This window comes from Daucus carota, chromosome 3 (assembly GCF_001625215.2).
Source record: "Daucus carota subsp. sativus chromosome 3, DH1 v3.0, whole genome shotgun sequence".
Lineage (NCBI taxonomy): Eukaryota > Viridiplantae > Streptophyta > Magnoliopsida > Apiales > Apiaceae > Daucus > Daucus carota.
Window position 1 is genome coordinate 46,918,635 of NC_030383.2, and position 25,884 is coordinate 46,944,518.

A 25,884-nucleotide genomic window follows, 5' to 3' on the forward strand; every position below is an offset into this window, starting at 1 on the left:
CAACGACCTTCATGATTTAACTAAAGCACCATTGACGAGACTCGGGTTCAGGATATTACAGTGAGCTAGAAGATGAAGATTCATACAATATTTCAAGGACTTTGCAGTTGCAGATCCAACGGAATGTGTATACCTATTTCTTCACCAGCTCTCTATGAGTTGCTATCCAATACCTGATGATCGTCACAGACATGGTATGACTTCTGACTAGCATATTATCTTAATATCTGTTTGCTAGAGTCATATTTGGTATCCAAATTATTACCTCTCATGATACAAGGCACACACAATACAACTATCTGTGCTGTAATACCATGATTATATTATATGTGGACTAACGTCACTTGTGCAAGATAATTGCTAAGTGAATGCAGATTAGTGATATGATGAGTTTGTTGGAAAGTTGCAATTTTTTATGGTCTACTAGTTAGCCTAAAGAATGATGGCAATAAAAGGAAGTCAAGGATCTTTTGAATATGCGCATTTTGGAAGATTCTAGACCTGCCAAGACTTAAGCCAACAACCACTGAACTTGATCAGTACAAGAAAGGTACATCAACTGAAATGTCAAGTCTTAGAGGTATTCAACTCATCACTTTACTTAACTGCAAAATGGTCACATGTTATATTTTCTCTATGTCAATGTTCATGGTTCTGAGTGGATTTTGGAGAATCTATCCATTTAGTTGTTAAGAGGTTTATAGTTATTTTTGGGGATTGCCTAATCTATTGGAATGGTACCCTAAAGATACTGTGCTTAACCTGTACAACTACATAGATATTGTTTTACAGATTGTCAGAAAGACAGGGGATTTATTATCTCGTGAAGCTGTCATTCGTGGAATGAGGTTGATTTCTTGTTAGAATGAGAAGATGTCAAGAACAAGGAAATAACTCCATTTCCAGCAACTCTGTGAAGCATTCTCTACTCCTTGGAATCTAAGGATCTTGCTATTGGAACCTCAGGACCTACTGCCCGATCTAGTGCTCGTTGACATAAGGTATTACTTCTTTCATGAGCATGTCTATCGTATTTCTTGAATGAATTCATGAGTATTAAATTGTCTATACATAGGACTTGTGAATTTATTTAAAATCCAGTACCTCGTGCTTTTTGCTATTCTATGTGATTGCCATGTTTATTGCTTTGCATGCTTAGATGGTGATTATATGTTTTAGCATGAGCGTTTGTTATTTCAATTATTTAAATTATGTTGCATGACAATTAAGTGACTTATTTGTTCATGATTTAAATGATTAGAGATGACATGAAGCATGACTTAATTATGTTATTTTTCTTGATCTATACCTCTTTAACAATTGGTATCTAGTAGAGAAACTTTGTCATAATCTAGTCGTGATATATTTGTATTTGTGAACATACTTAGGATTATTTTCTAGGTTGAATTCATTTTTATAGGTATAAAATCTGAAGCATGACTTATTTGTTTCTAGACTTGTGACTTGTATCAGTAATTGGTATGTGGTTAGAATCTAGTTAGAATTTAGTCATGATTTACTAGTATTTGTGGAGTTACTTAGATTCTCTCTAGGCTGAATCCATTTGTATTAGTGTATATACTTGAAGCATAACTATTTGTGTTGGATATTTGATGATTTATTAATTGATATTTTATTTCATGTCTAGCTGCATATAGTTGTGATACTTTTAGTGTTAGTGATATTTTTGCATGCTTATATGTAGATCACTAATATTAATTGTTAATATTTTCTGCGAGGAGTTGTGTGAGTTTACTTGTACTTAAATGCTTACATGTATAGGACTTATGAACTTTTCTTCAACTTTCCCTCGGGCTTACGAATATCTTTGTATGATTGTCATGATTTTAGTTGTTATATGCTGATCTGATAATTATATGATATTGCGTAAGTAATTATTATTTTATCTTAGTTAAATTGTGATCCATGACAATTATATGCTTATTTGTTTCATGATTGACTTTGATAGAATAAAAGAAGCATGATTAATTCACGTTTTGAAATATTTAATTGGTATCTCTTTTTGATGCTTTATTGATGTTTTATTTGTGAATTGATTGTGATGTATTGGCACGGGTGAAATATTGTTGCATATTTCTTAAAACCACTAGTGCTAATATATTTTAGGTGTTTAATATTCTGAGTACAAGGGAGACAACCATAATCTTTATTCTGTCTCATATTTATGTTCTGGAGTGGTGAGTTTCTTCAAAGAAATTTTCTTATCATTTGATTTCAACAATTGGTATCCTCTACTCTATTTCATAAATATTTCTTAGAATACTTTGCATCTATACATGTAGCGTCATAGGACGAGACATTGATTATCTTGTATTTGTGTACTTGGTGATCTTTGTCACTTGCAACGTCTGTTTTGACGATGTGCTAGTATGAGGCCTTTTCACTAATTATTTTGGTGAGTGCTTTATACACTGTAGCGCATAAATTTTCTTTTTCCCTTTTTAAAAATTGTAGTGAGAAACAGGAGTCTGTGTCTTTTTCAAAGACAAGTTCATTTAAAACTTTTATGCATAGATTCAGACTCTCGTACTCAAACAAGTTTTTAATGGAAAACTTTGATTCTTTCATCGGTTGTGATTGTCATTCTTTATGAAAATCATTTTTACAATCACAACTGATTCATTTTTCCTCAAAAGATTAAATGCAATTGCTTTCATTCAAAATCATAGATTTTCTAAAATGCATTTATATCTCTTTCTGTTCTTCGGAACTTAATCAGCTTCTTGGCTTTCCTAGATAGTCATAAGGTTGAAAACCAACAATCTTTATCCCAGACTATAAAACCAAATTCAGAACACATCCCGACTTTTCCCCTGGAGTAATAAGGAACTTATTAGACTAGAGGTCAATAAGGGAGAAACTGTACTCGTTGCAGCAAATAAGGATGTGAGGGATAGTGTACCCACAGCTCTACCTCTCAAGGAGAAAAGGTGTTTTCAAACTTGAGGTAACTGTTGCTCATCTGTATTCTCCCAAAAGAATATAGAGCTGAAAAGGCAATAAAACAGTCTCTGGAATCATTCTCTCAACAGGATGAGTCCATTGAAATTCGCTCGTCAGCCAGAGCATCTTGTATTGAGTCAAGCACATCATCAGTAACCACTCTGATGAAGAGCCTAAACAAAAATCTTATGGACACAATACAAGAGAGTGCACAGTAAGGTTAAAGGTTTTGTTCTAGAAGCAACTTCTTCATTTACCATTTTACGGTAGATAAGATGGTTGATGCCTTTACAGGTGTAAGGAGGAAACGAGGATCTCAATTGCCAAATCTTCAGGATTCTCGTCTCCCTCCCCAGATAAGAACAGATCTGGATCCAATCGGAATGGATTTCCTATTTATAGGAGATCGGCAACTCTCTGACTATGAGTCAATTTATTGATGAGTCAGTTGAGGATCGGGGATTTACGAAACCCCATTGCACCGCCAGTGACCTCTCTTGAAGGGGCTATGGTGATTTTCTCATGCAGGTACAGAAGACCATACTTTGAGTGCTGAGAGAAACACTGTGAGCCAAACACTGAGAGTTAAACACTTGGTGAGATTCTGAGAAGAACCAGTGAGATATCAGAATGAGAAATATGTGAGCATGAGTGAGTGCAAACACATAGGATTTTGAGAAGAGTGAAACACTTGTGAGGTACATATAATAATAATTGGTATTGAAAGCTCACAAGTTGTTGAAAGAATTGACGGAAGCAACTATGGTTCATTCCATTTCACGGTGTGAACTTATGGTTGATGATTCACTTGAATCATGTGTCTTCACAGACATTGAGGAGGACGTAGGCCTTTGCCATAATTAAGCCTTTGTCTAACCTCCCAGAGCAAACAACTCTGGATCCTTAATTGGATAAGCCACTTAGTGGTTGGCAACTTGTGGACCATGATTCGGATTTATCTGATGAGTCTGCAGGGACTGGGAATTACGAACTCCCATTGCACCACCGGTGACCCCCTTTAAGGGTGGCTAAGGTGATTTTCTTGCAGGTACTCAGCATTTTGGAAGCTCAGTATTTGTGTGGTGGGATACACTTACAGAACTCGTGAGTGACACCCTTACCCAAAAACCGAGAGAAAATTGAGTGTTGAGTGATACACCTGCAGAACATTTTAGTGAGACACCCACTAATTACCAAATTTATACCTAAAGACAAAGTGGATGTTGTTACTGGAATGTCAGTTTTTATTCCTTACTTTTCCGTTTGGAACCTATTCTTTCAGCATAGGGACCAACCCAATCAAAGTAAACCCTTCTTCTGAACTCTTTCTTCGACCCCAGCTTTAGCGTTGTTTAGTTCTCTATGGGGAGATTATCTTTTGGTACAGGAAGTATTGTACACGTTCCTTGACCTATTTGATACCACATATCCTCGGAGGATTCCACAACTAAGGGGGAGAATATATTTAGGGGGAGAATATATGAAAGGGGGAAGAAAAAGTAAGTTAGCTTTCTTCTGCTGTCTACAACTAAGGGGGAGTAAACTACTCTTTAGTGGTGTACTGCTGAGGGGAGATTTATCTTTCAACTAAGGAGGAGGATTGATCTTTCATCTAAGGAAGATAGCTACTTATCACTAAGGGGAACCTGATCAAGGTAACGGGAGGAGAAGTATAAGGTGATACAATTATTCTTCAGTAAGTGGTAGAAAGGAACTTATTCATTACCACTGAAGAATTTAATGAAGCTGCTGATTGTTCTTTGCATAATGGAATGTTTTGAATTCTCTTCAAGACAGACTATGAGGATTATCTGGCAGGTAAGCAAGAACCAGAGAAATAAAGGTGATATGCACATTTGTTATTTCTATTTCATGAAATCTGGAAATGTATTATATGATCCAGAAACTTTGTAGCATTATTTACTAGTCCAGGACTTTACTTTTTCTAGTGTTAGTTGAGTTATCCTCCAGAGGATTTGCTTGTTATGATTAACAAACAAATAGGGGGAGATTGTAAGTCTAAATGTAAAGACAACCCTATCTGTTACATAGGGATGATAACTCAACAATAGAACAGGACAAGTAAATAACACTACGCCTGCACCGGAATCGGAAGATACGAAGACAAAGGTTGAAGAAGCCATCTACAGTCTTGAAGGAATAAGTTCACTGGAAGAAGTTCATTAATATGTTCATGCCTCAGTGAAGAATAAAGATTGAAGTATTCAAGATTGTGGAAACAATGAAGATGTTGTCCAAGTACTCGAAAGATTTCAGTGCAACCCCTGAAGCAAGATATTTCTATATATCTTGGTTGGTTATTTATAATCAACAAACTGAAGCATAAACTAACCCGGAACCGACTGATCAATGTTTGCTGACAAAGACGGTACAATGTTTAACTTCAGTGTTAGTCGCTTGTGAACCAGACCAGTGCACTAAGCGTCAGCACGTACGGAGCTTTGCAAAGTATTTATCGATCGAAGAATTGATCCAGTCATATCAAGTCATTTGTTCCAAAGCCAAGTCAAGCCAAATGCCAGCTATGCCAAAGCTTACTGCTCAAATGCCATATGTCAAAGCTTCCACAGAAAGCCATATCAGGAAGTGACATTTTATATATGTGTGCACTTATATATTTGTATATGTACAAATATAATCATATATGTATATATGTATATTTAATTAAATATAATATATATAATATATATGTATATATGTTTTTAAACATATGTATATGTATATTTATATGTATATATATTTAAATAAATATATATGTATATAGTATATGTATTTATATTTCACATAAACACTTATATATTTAAGTGTATATATATATATTATATTATGTGCATAAATATGTGTATATTTATATCTATAGATAATTATATATATATCCCTATATATATTTATATTTATATTTACATATAATTTTATGTATATTATATATATTTAAATATATGAGAATATATTTAAATATATGTATATATATATATTACTATATGTTTATATAAATATTATTTATATACATTTATATATATATCTTTATTTATACATATATTTATATAATATTATGAATATAATATATTATATGAATGAAGCAAACTCAAGTCAATCTCAGTCAAAGGAGTGATAACAAGAAAAGACATGAGAAATTGTCTAAGTACCAAGTTCATTACAGGAGGATATAAGTGCACTTGGAGCGCAAACTTTGACCAGTCAAAGTTTGCGACTCCAAGTTCTACTCACAGCATTTCTACTTAGTTTCTCCAAGTCATGGCTGTGTACAAGTAAGTGGCGCAAGGTTTGACCTCAAGTCAAAGCGCCAACTTTGACTTGAGTTCACTTCTAGATTTGTCTAAGGCAACAACTGTGGTACAGTGTGCTCAGTTGAGGCGCAACCTTTGACTCTGGTCAAAGTTTGCGCCACAACTCTCCAACCATGTCCAAAGGCGCAAGTTCAGTAAAAATCTTCTAAGGCATCACAGTGGAGTACCATAGGGCGCAAGTTTTGACTGGCGCCATGTTTGACCTTCTCATTCAAACATATATATACATATGTGTATCCAAGCGCAAGTTTGTGATATATATATATGTATATATATAACTGGCGCCACTTCAATCATTTACTGGGGAGTTAGTTTTATTTTTATAAAACGAATCCGTCCAGGACGAACTCAAGTCGTCCAGGACGAACTCGTTAACCATGGTTAGATTTTGTAAAGCCTATAAATAGAGCCTTGTAGTTTCATTTGAAACTAACTACACACTTTGTAAAGTGCACACACTACACACATACGAGAGCTTAGATAGAAGATCTGTTTTGATAGGCGTTTGTGTGTAGAGTGTATTGTAGTCTCTGTAGCCAACCTTCGGGTTTGGATTTGTAGCACCCTTCGAGGTATTTATCAATATACAGATATACCTTGGAAAATATTGTGTGTTGGTTTAATATTTTCATATCCTCAGAAACCGACCCAATAAATATCCGGAACACGAAACCCATTACAGGACTGCAATTTATTTATCCGCAAGATTCGAAAGAATTTTAAATTGTAGTGAGTATCGTATTCAACCCCCCCCTTCTACGATACTTTGGACCTAACATCCTCTATCCTAGGTTCTTCCAGATTGTGCTAAACCAGATGCTGACTCCTGCTGAAAGAGCTGTCTATCCCAATATAGACAATGTTATATGCTCTTTCATGTCTACCAGGGTCATCTCTATGCTGGAAAACCATCAGAACTACACCAACAATGAAGATGTGGTTCTTCCGGAGGCAATGCAAGAATTCCTGAACAATCCAAATGTGCCTCCACCCCACATTCAAAATGTTGCTGATCCAGTGGTTCAGGAAGAGGAGGCCCCTGCAACTCAAAGTACTGAAGTCCCTGAGTCATCTCATCAAGCTGATATCCCTGAGACTCAAACTTCACAAATGGAAGAAGAGGTGATAGTGGAAGATGCACAGACATCCTCAGATGACAATGCTCAATCTGAAGGAGAGGATTCACTGCAAGACAACTCCACAGATTCTGAAGATGAAGTGAATACTCCTGTTCAAACCACTGCAGCTGATGTAATGGTGGATGTTGATGAACTTTTCTCTAACACTTATAATCCACTGCTACAGTCAGGTATTCCTTCTGACTCTGACAACTTGTCCTTTGATGCACCTGATTGGGTTCAGAATCTTTTGGATTCCAATCAGCTTTCACCACCTCTCACAAGTGCCAATGAATTTGAAATCCCCCAAATTCATAACCAAGGCACCACTTCACAAACAATTGAAGCAGAAACTTCTCTACCCCTCAGCCAACCACTTATTATTTCTGAGAGAGAGGGAGAAAGTGCCTTAAGTGCACCACATAAGGAGATTGTTTCTGAAACTGCAGCTCTGTCTCCTAGTCAAGAAAGGAGAATAGAACCTGAGACAACTGCAGATATGTCTATTTCTTCACCACCTCAGCCAAATACTATTCCAATGCACAGTGAGGTTGCACACACAGTTGAAGAATTGACGGTTGCGAACACTTTGTCGTCCATGTCAGGGATAGACACTGTTGTTTCTGATCCTTTTCAAGGTCAATTGCCTTCACAGGCTTCTGGGGGAAACTTGGATGAATTGCCACATTCTACATCCTTGTCTACCCCCTTGGGAGGAACATTCCCAGATCCTTCAAAGGACTCTTCACCTCTCGAAGGTGAACGGCAATCTGTTTCTGAGCCCTTCGTATCAGGAAGTGTGCCAGTTATAGAGGACTTGTCACAAAGTCTTTCGCCGTCAAAGGCAGTTGTGGGAAACCAGGGTGCTTCGCCAATTCAAGGATCACATCCTTCGAGCCCTGTGTCTACCCACCCTGAGATTCCAACTCAGGATCCAACAAAGGACTCACTACTTTCTAGTAGTCGGCAACTTGTTTCTTATGACTCAGATTCATCTGACGAGGAAACCGAGGACGAAGGCTTACGAACCTTCATTGCACCTTCTGTGACCTCTCTAGAAGAGGCTAAGAAGATTTCACTTGCAGGTACATCAACAGATGCTGGAACTTCTTTGAGTGAGAGGGAAACACTTACAGAACCAGTTATACAGAAACCCTCTGACCCACTGAGTGTTCTAGCTTTGAGTGAAATGAGAGAAACACCTGCAGAACGTATTAGTGAGAACCCCTCAAACCAACCTACAATCGAATCTGCTATTCCAACTGTATCTGTGACAGAATTTGAAGCTCTGAAATTTAAAGTTCAACACTTAGAAGCTGAGAATCTTGTTCTACGGGAGGAGTTGGTAGAAATCAAAACAACAATGGAGCAAAGGTTGGCTGCCCTGGAGGCTAAGTTGCTGGCATCTCAACCTTCCAGAGAGGATTACTCAACTGAGGGGGAGAGAGCAGCAGAAAAAGCAAAAGGGAAGAGGGTGATAACAGGGGTGTCTGAAGAACTGATTGATTCTGCTCTTAGACATCAATTCAGTTACAGTCATGATGAATACATCCCTGAGTTTGTGGATGACAGGGTGATTAGGATGGTTGGTGCTGAGAATGAAGATCTTGAAGAAGGAGAAATCCCAGATGCTGAAGTCTTTGCTGATGAACTTGCATATCACAATGACATCTTTCCTGCTGAAGAGTTTGAAATTGCAAATCCACAAGACATTGCTAATGTTGCTAGGGATTATGCTGAGCAAAAGAGAGCAAGGGAGAAGTTAGAAAACCAAAGACGGATTCGAAGGGAAAGGAGACTTGCCAACTTACATAAAGATGGAGCTGAATGGGATGCTGCTAGATCTGTGTTTGATTTTCCAGAGGTCACTCAAGACAATGATGATGACGAAGTAAAAGATATCTTTGACTCCTTCAGGAACAACTACAAGGATTTACATGATTATCACGAGGTGTTAAATGATATCATTTCTACTGTGTCTGTTGCTGTTCTTCCCAGGAGAGGATGGATGGTGAACATATCATTTGAGCTACAGAGAGAAGGCCATGGACTCAAGCATGTGTCAAGTCAGTTTCTCAGAGATCTTTCTTTAACTGAGCTGTTTGTGGTAAGAAACAAGATCATCTCAACCGGCAGAAAGCATAATAAAATATTCAGAGATATGGTGGAAGGTTGGATATCTGATATTGGAGTTGAAATTCATGACAAGCCTTCAGTTATCAAGTATTTCAAGGATGGTATGATTCAGAGTATTGGACTCACTGATGAAGCATTATCAACATACAATCCTCGTATACTGAAATATCTGGAAGCTCAAGTCAGGGAGAAGTGCTCAAGGACTAGCAAGGGAAGATTAACTGCTGAATTGTTATATGCTTATCGTCTGAACTTTGCTGCTCTGAGAGATTTAGACTTATCAGCCATCAATCGTCAACCACCATATCCACTGCCTCCACTCAACCCTGAAATTCCTGAAAATCCAAATGCACCTGTTGTTACTTACAATCCTACATCTGTAATATTCAAGAAGAAGAAAGACTCTGAAGTCACTGCTATACCACTCACAGAGATTGGGAAACTCAATTCCAAAAGAATCACTCGTGCAGTTGCAGCTGTTAAGTGGTCCGTGGTAAAAGAAGACAAGAGTGTGCTCAAAGATTTGGTTGATCTTCTGGAAATAAGAAAAGCTGTAGAGACTGTCCACAACACTTCTAGAGTTCGTGCTCATCCATCAAGGATCATTATGAAAATTGAAGGAATGGAGATGAATGTCACTTTCAAGAAGTTGAAGAAGATGGTTCACCTGCAAACTTTAGAGAAGATGAAGAAAAATCTAGAGCAACCTCCACCTGAGAATACACTGGAGCAAGTGGCACTGAGTACCATTACAGCAAGGATTGAAGAGATTGAAAACAAGCTTACTCAGAAGAGAGTAGAGGAAGCTGCAAAAAGAAAAGCTGAGCAGAAGCTGATTAATGCAAGAGCCAAGAAACCAAGGAAAGATTAGTTCAGGCTAGAGGAACAAATGGCTACTTGTATTTACTTTTGAATTCTGGAAATTGTAAGATATAATCCAGACTGTACTTAGTATTATTTCCTGTTTAAATTAGTATGCTTTTTCATTGTGTCAGTTGAGTTATCCTCTTAAAGGATTTGCTTGTCGAACTCTAACAATCAAATAGGGGGAGATTGTAAAGCATAATGTAACGTAACTGTAATTACGATAACTCAACACAACGAAAGACAGGAAACAATACGTAAGTATTATACAGGAATCTACAGGTTGGAGATTCGATACGAACAGACAAAGACAATCAAGATATCTGAGACGAGCATCCGTCCACTGGAAGAAGTTCATTAACATGTTCAAGCCTCAGTGAAGAATAAAGTTCAATATGTTTCTGCTATCAAGACTGCCTGAAGATCAAGTATCAAAGACCAGAAGATTCCAGTATATTTAATTTGATTATTTATAATCAAATCTATCGAAGCAACATCTAACCCGGAATGACTGATCAAGTATATTATCAAGCAAAGGATTCAAAGAATTATTTCAGTTCGAGTCGTTCGTGAACCAGACCAGTGCACAGGACGTCAGAACGTACGAAAGTATTCAATGGATTCGATCAATGAATTATTGATCAAGTCAATCGAGCTGCCTCAGAAATACCCTCAGAGGTTTGAAATTAATAAGATATATATATGTATATATATATATAATTAATTGATAATTACTTGAATAAGAATTTAATTCAAGTAATTAATAAATCAATTAATAATATGTATACACATATATATTCATACCTCTGGCGCAATGTTTGACCTAAGAGTCAAAGGTTTTTCTCACTTAGATTTTTTCTAAGTCACTCGAAGTGTACACAGTAGTACATGGCGCAAACTTTGACTCAGAAAGTCAAAGTTTGCGCTACATACATTGGAGGGTCTAAAGCGCAAGTTTAAGTTTTGTTTCTAAGGACAAAAGAACTCTCCTCTCCTGTGAACCATGTGGAGCGCAACCTTTGACCCAGAAGTCAAGGCGCAACTTCCATCTCTCAGAATTTGTCTAAGGCACCCGTGTATACACTCTACAGGCGCAATGTTTGACTTGGTCAAACTAGCGCATCATTTGACCCTCTACAGGCGCAAAGTTTGACCAAGTAATTTCTGTTGTGTTTCTAACTTAGTTTTATCTAAGTCACAGACACTATGGAGTCATATGAAGCGCAAGTTTTGACTGTGTGGTCCTGGCGCCAAGTTTGACTTTCTGGAGGCGCATCTTTGATATTTGGGAGTTAGTTTATTTCTGATAAATCGAATCCGTCCAGGACGAACTCAAGTCGTCCAGGACGAACTCGTTAACCATGGTTAGATGTTGAGAAGCCTATAAATAGAGCTTGATGTTTTCATTTGAAAACAACTACACACTTTGTAAGTGCACACACTATACACGTTCTCGAGAGTTAAATTAGAAGATCGTATTTATCGAGAGTTTGTAATAGAGTGATTGTAGTCTCTGCAGCCGACACTTGTGTTGGAATTTGTAGCACCCGAGGATTATTTCTAATACAAAGAATATTCCCCGACTTGCTGGAGTTATTTATTTACGATTGATTTAACATGGACTGAAACAGATTATCCGCAATTAAATTAAATCGAAGAAATTGGTACGACGTATTCAACCCCCCCTTCTACGTCTGATTGGACCTAACATCATCTTTTCCCCAATTCAAAACAATCCCCTTCATACAATTTACGACCTGTTCGAGATTAAACCATAACTGAAAACACATCCGATTACATTGGAACATCTGAATAAACCATGATACAGTACAAACCTTTATGTTCCATCTCGATCAAGGATCTATCTAGCTGAGGTATCCTAATATTTTAACTACAATGTAGAAATAACGTCTATATACTATATAGGAACCGACTCAAAGCTGTATATGCTCAAAATGATACAGAGAACTAATCATTTCTAGCCTATATGATTCTAAATTTCATTTTATCTCGGAGTGAACCAAATTTGGTTCTCATTTGAACCTACACTACAAATAAGCGATCAGAAAACTAACTCTACAATAGTACCTAGATATGTTATCTTTATATTTGAACATGATATCTCCTTCTAATATTATGTATGAGGTCTGCATATGTTACCTGATTGTTAGTATTTTGTTATAATCCAAAAACAATTTGCAGACTAATACCTTCTCAAAAAGCTCATATGATGAGTTAAATTCCTGCTCAGATCAGCACAACCAAATTGCCATTATCAAGAATTTAGGGCATGTCGTCACCAAGCTTAGTTTCAGCAGCCATGAAAAGCAAATGTTGTTAAGCTAATATTGCAAGTTGCTGTGCAGAAAAATGGCTACACTCTACTGGATAGCATAAAATCAAAATGAATATGGCAATGACAACACTAAAAAACCTACCATTGTAAATTGGCAAGCATATTATGTCACTGGTCAGTGGTCACCTATTTTTGACAAAATATTTTACTATTTATGGGTCATCTACTTATACTTGACAAAATAATTTAATTATAATTAAAATGCATAAACAAACTTAACCCGGGCTTGTAAAGCCTGATCAGATTCAACGGCCAAGTATTGTATTCAAACAACTTTAAACGCATGTATTAAAACAACTCTAAACAGAGTATACCAAGGGAGCAACTAATAACTTCTCAAAAAGACTCACATTCTTTAAACAATTTGTAGACTGATCTATATTGTAGATATTTATATTTAGTCCAAGACCAATCAATAAATAAAAAGGCAGTGATTTATGAGTCTGTAAAACGAAGAAAAAGTAAAATATGCTAATGCACAATAGAAAACACAGCCAAATCAAATATAGAAATGATACAGGGCATTTAATAAAACCCTTAGAAAACATCACTCAAGCAATAATCTAATTTTTAAGATCCATTGTGGCAAAAACAATATCCCCTTCAGCGGCTTTAAGATATATATTTGGAAGAGCTGTATATAGAGAGTTCTTGTTTCTTGAAGTACACAAAATGGTACCTGGTGTGAAAAATGTAGCATCTCTCTCCTTGGAATCCTTTTGATGGCATCTCAATTTGAGTTTCTGTGATATACTGTTCTAAAATGACGTAAATTAATCAAATAACCTAAATTTTCCATTTATCATTTGCACACCATGTCGATTGTAGTGAAAGAATTCCTGTTCATAAAAAACATTTGACAAATTAGTGAAACAACATAAAATTCAATATTCCAGACATATATAGACTACTCAGTTGTCACCACTCAATTGCCTCCGCAAAGGAGTAATTTGGTCGTTTTTTCAAGTCACTTCAAAAAATCTTAAAATCTGCAGAACACATATAAAAGTCAATGATATATGTGCTTTACATAAAATACATGAACACGTACCAAAGACATAAATTGAAAATTGGCTAACCACAAATGCCGAATATCATTAGCGTAGAAGAATGAATGTTGGCACTTGACGCGCTCAGTTACACGTCCGAACTGAAAAAAACGCCGAACTAAATTCTCTCTCTCTTTTCTGTTTTTTTTGTATTTCTTTAGTTTATCACAATAAAGTTAAGCAGTTTTTCATGATAAAGTGGGGGGGGGGGGGGAGAACAGGGTGACAGAACAGTGACCTCCTGTGGCGGAGAAGATCAGCCATGTGGGTAGCTAACCTGATGGGAAAATGATTCAGCTAATGGCTCATATTTAATATACTGACACAATGACAGATCCTGCTTCTCCCAGCATTGTCCTATCGAAATTTTCTGTTCCCCGTTTTCTTGGGTCAATCAGGTATCACATGATATTACTAATGAGAATATGTATTGGAACATTTAGACCAGGACTACACTGGAGTGCAATTTACCAAACACCAAACTCAACTGCTACCAAACTTCTTATCTTTCTTCCGGTTCATAAAAAGTTTTGCAACATCATATTACGTATGGAGTTAAAAATCCGTTATGACTTGCTTCTTAAATTCACAAATTATAACGTGAAAAGTTCTTTTTATTTTCAGTTTAAGAACTTAAACTGGTGGTAATCATTCACGATGATCCTTGATGTCGCATTAGCCTACATATTAATTACAAAAAAGATAAAAGCAAAAACAAAAACAAAAAACAAATCAGATCATCTATGTACCGTCTTTTAGAAATCAGATTCATTTGCCTAACTACACGTCGACAATGTGACATGAAATTGATTTCTATATAGAGATTTATAGCAAGAAAGACTTTCTTAAGCTTCTTTTCTTCTAACAAATGGTTGTTCTCATCCTGTCATGATACATGACGATAAACAAAGATATATGAGATCTAAAAGCTTAAGAAAGCTCAGCATAGTCAAATTATCATATCAAGTATCTCGTACCAGAGACAGCAGTACAGTAAAGTAAAGAATAGTTAATAGTTCCATGACCAAACAAAGTGTTAACTACAATGAGACAACCAATATACAAAATGGAATAATTTTCTTTTAATTCCTCATGAAACCAGACTAACAAATGATAGATGGAAATACATATGTCTAACCATAGGCAGACTATAAAAGAACACAGATCAAAGAGGAAAATATTAACATAAAAAAGCTGAAAAACACAAACTGCACAACACAGGAAAATCCAACTCCCAGAGAACAGGTTACGATCAAATACCTAATCATTCGAGCAAATAGATTAATAGAGTATTAAAGGGGAGAGAGGGAGGAAGGAAGGGAGGGAAGGAGGGAGGGAGGGAGGGAGAGATAGAAGATGACCCGTAAATTCGACGCTTGTTTATATCAATTGAGAGACAAAGCTTCTGATGGTTTAAAGGGGAAAGAGCCAGAGAGGGAGGTAGGGAGAGAGAGACAGAGAGACGCTTGTCTATAGACAAAGCTTCTGATGGCGAACCAATGCTTTGTTCCTGTTGCTGCGTCCATCTCAGTTGGGAGAGAGAGTCCTAATAGGTGTTCGGAGTGAGAGTCCTGGCAGTAGACAGTTTTTAAACATCAGTATAGCGGAGAGATGAAACCAAAAAAGTGTGACGAAACGAAAAAACAAGAACAAAAAGTGGGACTACAAATTATACCCATGTTGGCTTATTATAGTATAGTATAGATTTGACTTATTTTTATTGGTTCTCATATGGTATCGAGCTTAGACTCACGGGAGACTCGAGTTTGACTCCCTGTGACCTCTCATATTCTCATAATTTATTAAGGACACGAAGAAAATGTGGCGTCGGGAGAAAGGATCTACTGCATAGGCTATATCTGGATGTTTAACAATGAGGTATTGCTGGATGTTCACAATTTATTTATAACTAGTGAAAAAAACGCGCTTCGCGCGAGTGATAAAAATATAAATATAAGATGTTATAAAAAAAATTTATGAACTATAATTTCTTAATCCTTGTATTTCACATTTATTATCAAAATATAAGAAAATATATGCAGAAGAAGTTGCAGAGGCCATTAAGGAACCTCACTACAAAGTGAAGTTCAACAAATATTTAAAGGATGGTTACATGTTCAAGGAATTTCAGCAACCTTTTCGGACTCTTCATCACTCACTCAACTCCTAGTCAAAAATCTGTAGATACTACCTAGGTCTTTCTTTAAGATTTAAGCTCCTGACACAATAACAAGCTCAGATTCAAGCACTCCTTTGGTTCCCCAGAAGCTCCTTCCAAGAGGAGAATAAGCGGCCATCATGATTTTGTTGGCCTGACAGAACTCTCTCAGCCTCTCTTGTTGCCAACTTGAGTTCATCTCCATCTTTGAACATAAACAGATGAGATAGACAAACATAATTACACCAAAATTTATATACTCACGAGACGAGAGAGAAGGAGGGAGGGAGAGAGAGATTTACTTACTTCAGCCAGGACCTGGACAAACAGTTTCTCTCTGTCAGCGGCTTTCAGATAATAACCGGTATCCCAAAGGATGGCACACCTCACATTTTCCATTTCTCCAGCAGCCTCGAGTTCTGCTGCATAGAACTTCGCTGCCCATGACAATGCACCATCTTGAAGGTCAGAATCAGTTCTCCGAGAAATGATATTGTTAGAAGGAAGTTCTGCTGACCTTTGCGCCTCTAATAATATGAGTGATTTTTTCAAGGCATCAAGATAATCAAAGTGACCACTGGCCACATAAAAAAAAAGCATCAAATATAGCAAGCCATGCCACAATCACGTATCTTAGCAAGAGCCAAAATATCACCAAGGTCATAATCCATAAGGTGAGGGCTGATACGGGTTACATCATCGGACACATCATAAGAGAAATCATTTCTTGAACCTGTTTCTTGGTCAGGTGCAGGGAGAGTCTTGCGAAATGATGTCACTCCTTCAGCAGTAATTCAGCCTTGTCACATCTGTGTGTATTAATCACCCAACAAAGAAAGCGGAAATTATTTACAAATAATAAAAAACTTACTGAAAGATTAAGGCACTAAATTTTTTGTTATATGGAACTTACCAAGTTCAAGTAGCTATCAGGGACGCTTAAAATTTGTGGAGAACTCATTATGAACAGAGTTATGTAATAAAGTAGATAATATCTGCATTCCTTGCGACCAGTCTGGTACAAAATCTGGAAACAGACAACCTTTTGCTTTGCTCATCACAAAACTTTGGGGCGCTGCTCAGATGAAGGTAGTAAGGGCCCCTATTTTTCTCTCGTCTTAAACTCAATATGTAATCTGAATCACTTTACTTGACAAAGCACTCTTTAATGCATTGCTTCATCAAGCTCGAAAGGAGTATGATTTCATAGCCACCTCAAAACTCTGGATACCATACAATAAGGACATATTTCTCAGTGTTATTCGATGTGCAAAGTCTCGATGGCATTAAAATATTCCCTGATATCTAAATAAGAGATAGGAGATGCCATTCGTAGGGGATAAGTTAATCCTACATAGGGCATGAAAGATTATTAACTTATAGTCCTTTTATACATCACCCTAGTAAGAGTATGTAAGAGTCTTAAGAGCATCTAATTACTATCTGCTACATATCATACACAGAAAAGCAACGTTGGGAAACAAACACAATTGATAAATTGTCACTTGATAAGGCACATATAAATATATAACAGAATTATCACTTGATAAATAAATTGATAAGCTACATACAAATATACTACTGAACGCGGTGATTTTAGCAAATAATACAATGGACAGGACAAAACTTACCACAATGTTCAAAGGCTCACAACTGAGGTTTAAGGTTACAACTACAGAGAAATCCATTGCGCATCATCTGATACCCACAAAAATACCCTCCAATTATGTCCAAAGCTCGCCAAAAAACTTGACATTTCAGCTTTTTTCCGAGAGAGAAGAGGTTCCCAAAATCTCAAGGCCACACTTCATGATTTGTGTAGTTCACTATTTTCACATTAATTTCCCTTTTACTGATTAAAAGGGTTAGTGCATTATTCATTGTAACGTAAATCAACTCGGTGGAATATGAATTGAGTTGGCTCCCTTTCACAAATTCTTGGCTTCTGGGCTTAAATAGATTTGAGTGAGGCGCATGATGAGAACCTGATGACTGCTGCACTTCTCTAGCTTCATCAAAATTGTGATGTTACTCCCTCTGTTTTTTTTATATGTCACTTTTGACCTGGGCACGTAATTTTAGGTGGGTTGACCGGCTAGCAAAAATTATTATTTTTAATTGATTTTTTTTGTGAATTAAAATTTTGATTATATAACTTTATTCAAAAAAAGAAAATTTCAAAAATAATGTATTTAACTATCCGGTCAAAGCACTTAAAAGTGTGTGCCAAAAAGTCAAACGTCATATATTAAAAAACAGAGGGAGTATTTTCTAAACCAAAACCACCTTCTGTGCAATTTCAAACTTCAATTATAAAATAAGCTCCACACATTGCTCCTCCAACTCCAGCAAATGTAGCAAGAAATATTGACAAGGTCACCTGGACTCGGAGCTGCACATCCCCACACAAATGATCAATATATGCATTATAACCTGAGTACTAATTACTAAATCACCCATTATGTCTTCTATTCATAATTCTAACTTTATTCTATAAATTACAATTAACCTTGTAAATTAATATAGCTCCATGTTATAGACGTGCACCCACTGTTCACCCAATCAACTTTGTCACCAACAAATTCAATAACCTCCTTCCTAAGTGGATCCCTAAGAGCTTCAAACTCCGGCACATAATCTTAATCCGTATCTTTTTGTGTTTCGAGAAAATTATAGAAAAAAGTACTCCCTCCGTCCCTATTTATCTGTCCACTTTGGAAGTAAAAATGTGTCCCTATTTATCTGTCCATTTATATTTTCAAAACTAATTTAATGATAGTTTTTCAAATACATCTCCATAATTTCAATTTTCAAGGCTTGACTTATTTAAAACTTGGTTGAATTCATGTTTTCAAGACATAAAGTAGGGGTATTCCACCATTTTCAAGATATTAATTAGAGGTATTTAATGAAAAAGTTCATACAATCAATTATTCCTTGGTATGTGTTTTTTTTCCAAAATGGACAGATAAAAAGGGACGGAGGGAGTAATAAATTTTATCAAAATATCAGTTGTTGTCTTGATCATACAACAATATGCATTATCAAGAAGCCTTTCCGAAAAATAATCATGTGGTGTGAACATGAAATTTAGCAAATTAATAAGGATCTTCCTCTAAGCGTCACAAACTTACTTCACAAATCTCAGCCAATTGCTTAGCATCTTCCTGTAGGCTGTAAGCGTCGCATATGAGCTTCAACCTTCTCCTGGACCTCCATAAACCGTAGTCAAAGAGTGTCATTGCCCAAACCCGAAAGAGACCCCAATTTCTTGAGATGGGTGATTGAACAGGCGGGGAGGAGAGAGAGTGAGGGTGCTTTGGAGGGGGAGTTGGAGAAAAGTGGAGGTAGAACAGACAAATGAAAGTTGAGAAGAGCCAACGAAGTCTAAGAACAAAATCAAAAGGACGTAACCGAAATATAATTAATGAGATGAGAAAGCAAAAAGAGTTGAAATAAAAGTACAGTAAGAGTAAATTAAAAATTAAGAAAACACAGAATTCATAGGAAAATAGGAAATTTAAATGGAGAGTTGTAAGAGAGGCCACGTCATCCTCTGAAGGATCCTCCTTTATATAAATATAAAGATTTATTTATAATTACTCCTGTTCTGCAGTCGATTTAAGCACTTAGCAAAGTGTAATCTTTCAAAGTGTAATGTTAAATAACCAAGTACTACATTGGAACATTAAGTGTGGATATAAAGTAAGGTGTGTCTTGATTACTATATTATTCGAAAGACGCATGTATTTTTTATTTTATAACGAAGGATTTTATTTATATAAGGCAAACTCACTTAAAATTTGAAAACGAGATGCTGGCTAGTAAATATCATGATTTGGAGCATCCCAAGAGACTATTTATTTAGGCTCTTAATTGAAATTTGAGAAGGATAAAGAAAAAAATTGCTTTAAGAGATTTTTAGTGACTCTTTAAATCATTAAAAACTTCTTATTTTTCTCTCCTCTCTTCTCACTCCTCAAAGTTAAGAGTCACCACGTGGCTTTTAACCTAGTTTTTCACAATAAAAAATTCATCATTATCGGTTGACCTCCACTTAACTTTGTTATAGTGGAGCTTAATAAAAATAAAATATGAAACAGAGAAGAGATATATAGAGTATTATTAGAGTTTACGCTCTTAACTTTGTACTAAATTGCTAAGAGCCACATTGTTTATATATTGGCCATGTTTGGAAATTAGAGGTTTGGAAAAAGTTAGAAGTTTCCGATGTTTTACAGATTTGACCACTGAAATATGCTAAGATTAAAATAGAGATTTGCATTCAAAAAGCTAATTTTGAAAAAACAACTTTGGGGAGTTTTTTGAGCTAGAGGTTTTGGTTTGTGTCAGAGAAAACTAATCAATCTATTTACCAAACAATTTTACAAGAAATAACTAATTTAATGTGCTAATTAAAACATCTAATTTAATCAGCCAGTCAAAAAATCTAATTCGATCCGCTAATAACTAACCGCTAATTCTCAAATAAGAGCATCTCCAACCATCTAAAGCCCTTGGCTAAAAGATGAGCTGGCATACCTAAAATAAAAAAATTTAGCCAACAGCTCCAAAAACTCAACTCCAACCATGCTCACCTGTTGTCTATAAATTTAGCCAACCTCCTATGGATGGCTAAATTTGTCGAACCTCTACAGGTCTGTAAGAAAATCTGTAGGAAGATTGTACATCATTTATTACCATATTAAACTGATATATTCTATTTTAACAATTTATAATATTAATAACATACTATTTTTAAATTATAGTCAACCAATATAGCCAGTACCATTGAAGCAAAATGTCTTACAAATTTCGCAAATTTTACATAATGTCTTACAGGTCCAATTTAGCCAACGATTATAGTTAACGCAGTTGAAGATGCTCTAAAGTCATTATATTTATGAGCCAATTAGGAGGACACGAGATCCTAACCAACTAGACACATGTGTAACTGTGTCAACAGCACATGTTTTGTTTTTTTTTAAGATATGGTTGTCAAAGAAAGCTGTAAAAAGCATACATCATTTAATACCCTTGGCCCCTGCACGTTCAACGTGAGCGTTTGAGCATTTCCGAAAGGCTTTGTGAGCTATGGTTTGTACAAATTTTAAAAAAATGATTTGTTGTTTAAAATACAAAATTTATTAAATTTGAGAAATAAATAGATAAATAAAGTATTTATAAAAGAAATGAAAGTTCTGAGAGAAAATCTAATATTCTCAACTTTTTAAACATGCTATAGTTTATTAACATAACCGGTTCAGGAAAAGTATAAGCTATAAACAGCTTCTGCTTCTGCTTCCCTTAAACAAATGGGCGTTGAGTTTCCATGTGAGTTCTCACAGTAAAAATAAAGTATTTTGGCCCAAATTGAAGAGATTTTTAAAGCATCTCCAAGAATTTATCTATTTAGATTTTTAATTTGAAATTTGAGGAAAAAAGAGAAAAAATTGCTTAAGAAATTCTTAAATACATTTAAAATGATTAAGACTACATTCACGTGAATGAAATGAAATAATAAGAAATTAGAATGAAATACTATAAATCAAAGGTGATTAGACTTTTTTTTCTTCTTAATTTTCATTATTTTAATCATTCCTATCCTGACCATTGAACTATGAATCTAACTTACATATTCCGGAAAAAATGTTCATTCCACTTCGACATAATGTTTACATACAATCTTCAATCGCTGGAAAATTTAGACTCGTTCATATATAATCATTATTTCTCATATTTTCTTCGATCTTCATAAAACTTTTTCCATGATTTTCTATTTCATTCTCTCCTCAATTCATTCCATTCCATATAAATGAACACAACATTGGAAAGAGCTCTTATACACTCTTAACTAGTACTAATATATTCATTTTCGCTTGCTACTTTATATGTGTAAATCACCGTCAAGTATAATTTTTTCTAAAATTCTTAACATTAAATTTAAGAATTATGATATATTGAAAGATACATACAAATAACTATAATTAAATTAAAAAAACTATAATCAAATAAAAAAGTTTAAAAAGTGTTTGATATTTAATCGTTCATTCTTGAGGCCCAGCACAATCCGGCCCAAAAGAGCGTGGCCGGTAAAATCAAACAAATAATTGTTTCCCCGGAAAAAGCTGTCCATCCAGCAGACACACACGACGTCTACGTGGTCAGTGTGAAAAGGTCGGTAAGCGCCATGATACATTCGTTTACCGTCAGTACCGTTAATTTTGATGTTCGATTTCAGTTTATATGCATAGAATTGTGCTTTTTAAGAGATGAGCTGTACTTTTCTGTGATTATGATTGTAATTGTATACGGTCATGATTGCTTGTTCCATTTGTTCATCAGATTACAAGTTTAACGACATACTAATTCTGTGTGTGTGTGAGAGACAGAGCGAGAGAGGGAGAGAGACAGAGGGAGAGAGAGGGAGGAGGGAGAGAGAGAGGGAGAGGAAGAGGGAGGGAGGAAGAGAGATTTGGTAAATACGCGCGGAAGTACTTTTAGGTCTGTTTATTTGCTGATAAAAAATTTGTGATGTTTAATAACAGCAAGTCAGTTGAATTTAGCTTTGGATTAGTTTTCTTATCTAGTTGCTGCGAATAGTAAATAGTGTTTTATATATTTTCCTATGATAAATATTTACGTTAAAAAGGATTATTTGCCAAGCAGATATAATTGTTTTGCCTTTATATAAAAGACTAGTAGAACATGTGTGAGTTCAAGCAGTTGCTTTTGTTTACTCAATTTACCTTTTCTTTCGTTTTGTGAGCTAGTTATATGTAAAGGGTTATTAGCACTGTAGTATGTGAGCTAAGGGTTCTTTGGGGTGGCTTTCTAACATTTCATTGAGATCATTGCTTGCCACCACTAATTATTACAACATGGTTCACTTAAAATAATTTAGATCATTACAACATGGTTCAGTTATATGTGAGTTAAGGGTTCTTCAGGGTGACTTTCTAACATTTCATTGAGATCATTGCTCGCCACCACTAATTATTATGCTTGCTCTTTTGTTCACTGCTCGACACCCTTCGCTTAAGTTTATTAATCTCTGCTTGTAGTTCTGATGAAAAAAAATGCATGACTATTGCGTTGCAGCACAAGTTCTTTGCATGTTATGAGCATCGTAGTATATCAAATAAATTTTTCTGATTATATGAGCACGACACCAACGTGTGAACTTTATTTTCATCTAACTGCTGTTATTCCTGTCGAGGAAGTTTCTCTATGGTTTGGTTTTGGCCTTCTACTTTTTAAGTACATGTTGATTATGTATATCTGATCTTTAACTGAACCATGTTGTAATGATCTAAATTGCAACCAACGATTAATTGTCAAGCAGCTTGATTCATTTCCAAGTTGGAAGCTTTTTGGCCCTTTTGAACATCTTGGTATATGGCATCTAGAAGAAATATTCAGTACAGCCGTCTGGCTACTGATGACTACGATGATATTGACGGTAGTGTATTGAGACATGATCCTCGGTTTGATTATTCTCTAAAACAGTTAGATGTGATCCCATGGAAGTCCATTGCACTTGCCCTGTTTTTACTCCTTCTGGGCTCTATTCTTCTCTGTCTGTCAATATTGATATTCACAGGACACATGGGAGGAGAAGAGTCCCAAGCCTATGGCCTGCTTGGACTTGGTATTGTATCCTTCCTTCCAGGTGAGCATAATTATTATTTGATTAAAGCAATCAATATCGAGGCACCAGTACTAGTAGTCTCCTCTTACCATTAAATGGTAATCCACGAGGTTGAAACACGGAGTGCGATTTATGCCCCATGTATTTATGTTTTCTTGTGACATGTTTTCCAATTTTCAATCCTGATATTTCCGTTTTTGCTTCCTCTGCAAGAATTGGTGTTACAGATGTCTGATGAGACCAGTTTAGTGGAATCTGTTTCATCCCTTGTTATTTAACCGTAAAATAATGTAAAATAATATTAGTAGTAATTGTTTTAGCTCAATGGTTATGCATTTTGCTTTTCAACCTCGTGACTTGTATCCCATTTCATAAACTACATATAGGTCATGCTTCTCATCCTGTTTTCTGATATGAAAACGAATTATAGAGCTGATTGAGGTCTTCTTTGCATTTATGATCTATTTTTCTGCACAATGTTTCCTCCTTTCTGGATACCATAGAATCAGGCAAATAAATGTGCAACTGCGGATGGTGATTCTCTGTAATACTTAAAGATAGGAGTTATAAGGTCTGTCAAAAAGGTTCATTACTCTTGTGGAATGTTGTGATACATGTTTCTTCTGAATTAATATTAGTCACATTGTTATGTAATATCTGTATTTTTTTAGTAGTGTGACTCTTCACTTCTTGTTGGGTACTTCAGACGTCAGAGTTTGGTCTTAGTTTCTTTTCCGTGATTCTATATATTTATTTATCGTCTGAGACAAATATCATGGACAAATGACCATATCACTTGATAGGCTCTAATTACCTGTCTCAAGCATCTATGCATGATTGATTACTCAGTGACAAGAAGATGAATGAAAATTGAAGACGAGTGTTTGATGCTCATACATTTTCCCAATATTTCAATTTCAGATTCAGAAAGTTGTATGCAGGGACGGATGTACACTATCTCTTTTGGGGGCAGTTGCCCCCAGTAGTCTCAAAACTTTCATATATTTTATATTTTTATATTATGTTTTTATTTTCAGTGACCCCATGATTAATGCATGCCGCCCATATTCAGTTGATTCCAGGTTTAAATCCCAAAAGTTCTGTTTTAATATATTGTGTATTTCTTACCATAAATTTGTATAATCAATTAACTCAAACCACTCTTGGTTAAGTGAAAATTTGACCTCTAAAGAGTACTTTTTGTGTGTGATTTTTGCCCCCACTTAACTAGATTCCTGGATCCGTCCCTGGTTGTATGCAAATTAAGATCGACTCTGAACCTATAATATTGACTTTGCATATATGTATTTACTAAATTGTACCTTTGAGAATTACTGTTATTCATTCTTAATGATCTTTTTAAGTGCAGCCTTATTATTTAATGTTTATTGTTTGTTGTCTTTTAAAGAACCACAAAACTTGATTTGTTGCTGCAGGATTCTATGAGACACGAATTGCTTATTACTCATGGAGGGGTGCTCAAGGATATCGGTTTGCATCTATCCCTGCATACTAGTCTGAGGTGTGACCTTAGAACCATATTCATTTCATGCCTATTATATTATTCCACTTCATAGTTTTATTAAACTTGCACATGTTTGATAGAAAAAACTTACACATGTATCTACTGTGTGCATCATCTACACCATGAAAACCAGCTCCTTTATGGTTTATATTTTTTAAATTGATCAATCATTTCAGAAATGGATGTCAGTGAGTATGTATGGTTGGTGACCAAGCAAATTGAGGAGTGAGAAGCAATAGATATGACATCCTATGAATGTTATCGACAAAATTTGGCTTTGGAACTGGAGGTCATAAATATCTGCTAACAATTGTCCTAGTAATAAAGACGAAGAAGAGTGCAGATGCTTGTAGCTAAATAAAGGCAAAGAAAGGCCCACTGTTCCCTCCAATTTTGTTTTCAGGCCAAATGAAAAAATTGGAATCTAAATAAGGAGCCCATGTTAAGGATTCTCTGTTTGTTTGTAATTGTTACTTATTATAATTTATTCTCTTGTATGTTTGGATGATACCTCCAGGTATGCATTCAGTATGTGATGAAATATGCAAAGAGTGATTGATGATCAGATCTCAGAATTTTTTGAACTTGAACTACTCTACTTTCAGCTGTGGAGATTATTGAGCAGTGAGAAATTATTGCTGAAGTGCAGTCAAATAAATAAAAGAATGTCAAATCTCTTCTTCAATTAAAAACGCAAACATGGAACAGAGAATAAAAGTCTTTTGCGATTAATG

At 35.7% G+C, this 25,884-nt stretch overlaps 1 protein-coding gene and 2 long non-coding RNA genes across 6 annotated transcripts in view; 1 reads left to right on the forward strand and 2 right to left on the reverse strand.

Annotated features, from left to right (window-relative positions):
* Window positions 1–14,130, reverse strand: part of LOC135151271 (uncharacterized) — a 32,049-nt gene extending 17,919 nt beyond the window's left edge. For both annotated transcript variants that reach the window (XR_010289883.1, XR_010289882.1), the window contains exons 1-2: window positions 12,622–14,130; window positions 12,121–12,168 (exon numbers count right to left, since the gene is read on the reverse strand). This is a non-coding gene — a long non-coding RNA (uncharacterized LOC135151271). The remainder of the gene's footprint in view (window positions 1–12,120; window positions 12,169–12,621) is intronic.
* A 2,739-nt stretch (window positions 14,131–16,869) lies between these two features.
* On the reverse strand, window positions 16,870–21,841 carry LOC135151273 (uncharacterized). Its single transcript, XR_010289884.1, has 3 exons — window positions 19,109–21,841; window positions 17,606–18,366; window positions 16,870–17,197 (listed from the first exon to the last, which is right to left on the reverse strand). It is a non-coding gene; the product is annotated as an uncharacterized LOC135151273 (long non-coding RNA).
* A 163-nt stretch (window positions 21,842–22,004) lies between these two features.
* On the forward strand, window positions 22,005–25,715 carry LOC108210591 (uncharacterized). 3 transcript variants are annotated; one of them, XM_017381943.2, is made up of 4 exons: window positions 22,005–22,151; window positions 23,320–23,646; window positions 25,062–25,147; window positions 25,327–25,715. In XM_017381943.2, the coding sequence occupies exons 2-3, from the start codon at window positions 23,373–23,375 to the stop codon at window positions 25,139–25,141; spliced, it is 354 nt and encodes a 117-aa protein (XP_017237432.1). In that variant the 5' UTR covers window positions 22,005–22,151; window positions 23,320–23,372; the 3' UTR covers window positions 25,142–25,147; window positions 25,327–25,715. The 3 variants fall into 3 exon arrangements, with proteins under 3 accessions (XP_017237432.1, XP_017237433.1, XP_063945209.1); XM_017381944.2 differs by having other exon boundaries at window positions 22,029–22,155; XM_064089139.1 differs by lacking the exon at window positions 22,005–22,151 and adding an exon at window positions 22,376–22,478.
* Window positions 25,716–25,884: the final 169 nt, after the last annotated feature.

Excerpts from the sequence above, each read along its gene's own strand:
- LOC108210591 (XM_017381943.2), top strand. The coding sequence starts at position 23,373 with ATGGCATCTAGAAGAAATATTCAGTACAGCCGTCTGGCTACTGATGAC. Across the intron at positions 23,647-25,061 it reads TATTGTATCCTTCCTTCCAG|GATTCTATGAGACACGAATT; the intron begins GTGAGCATAATT and ends TTGTTGCTGCAG.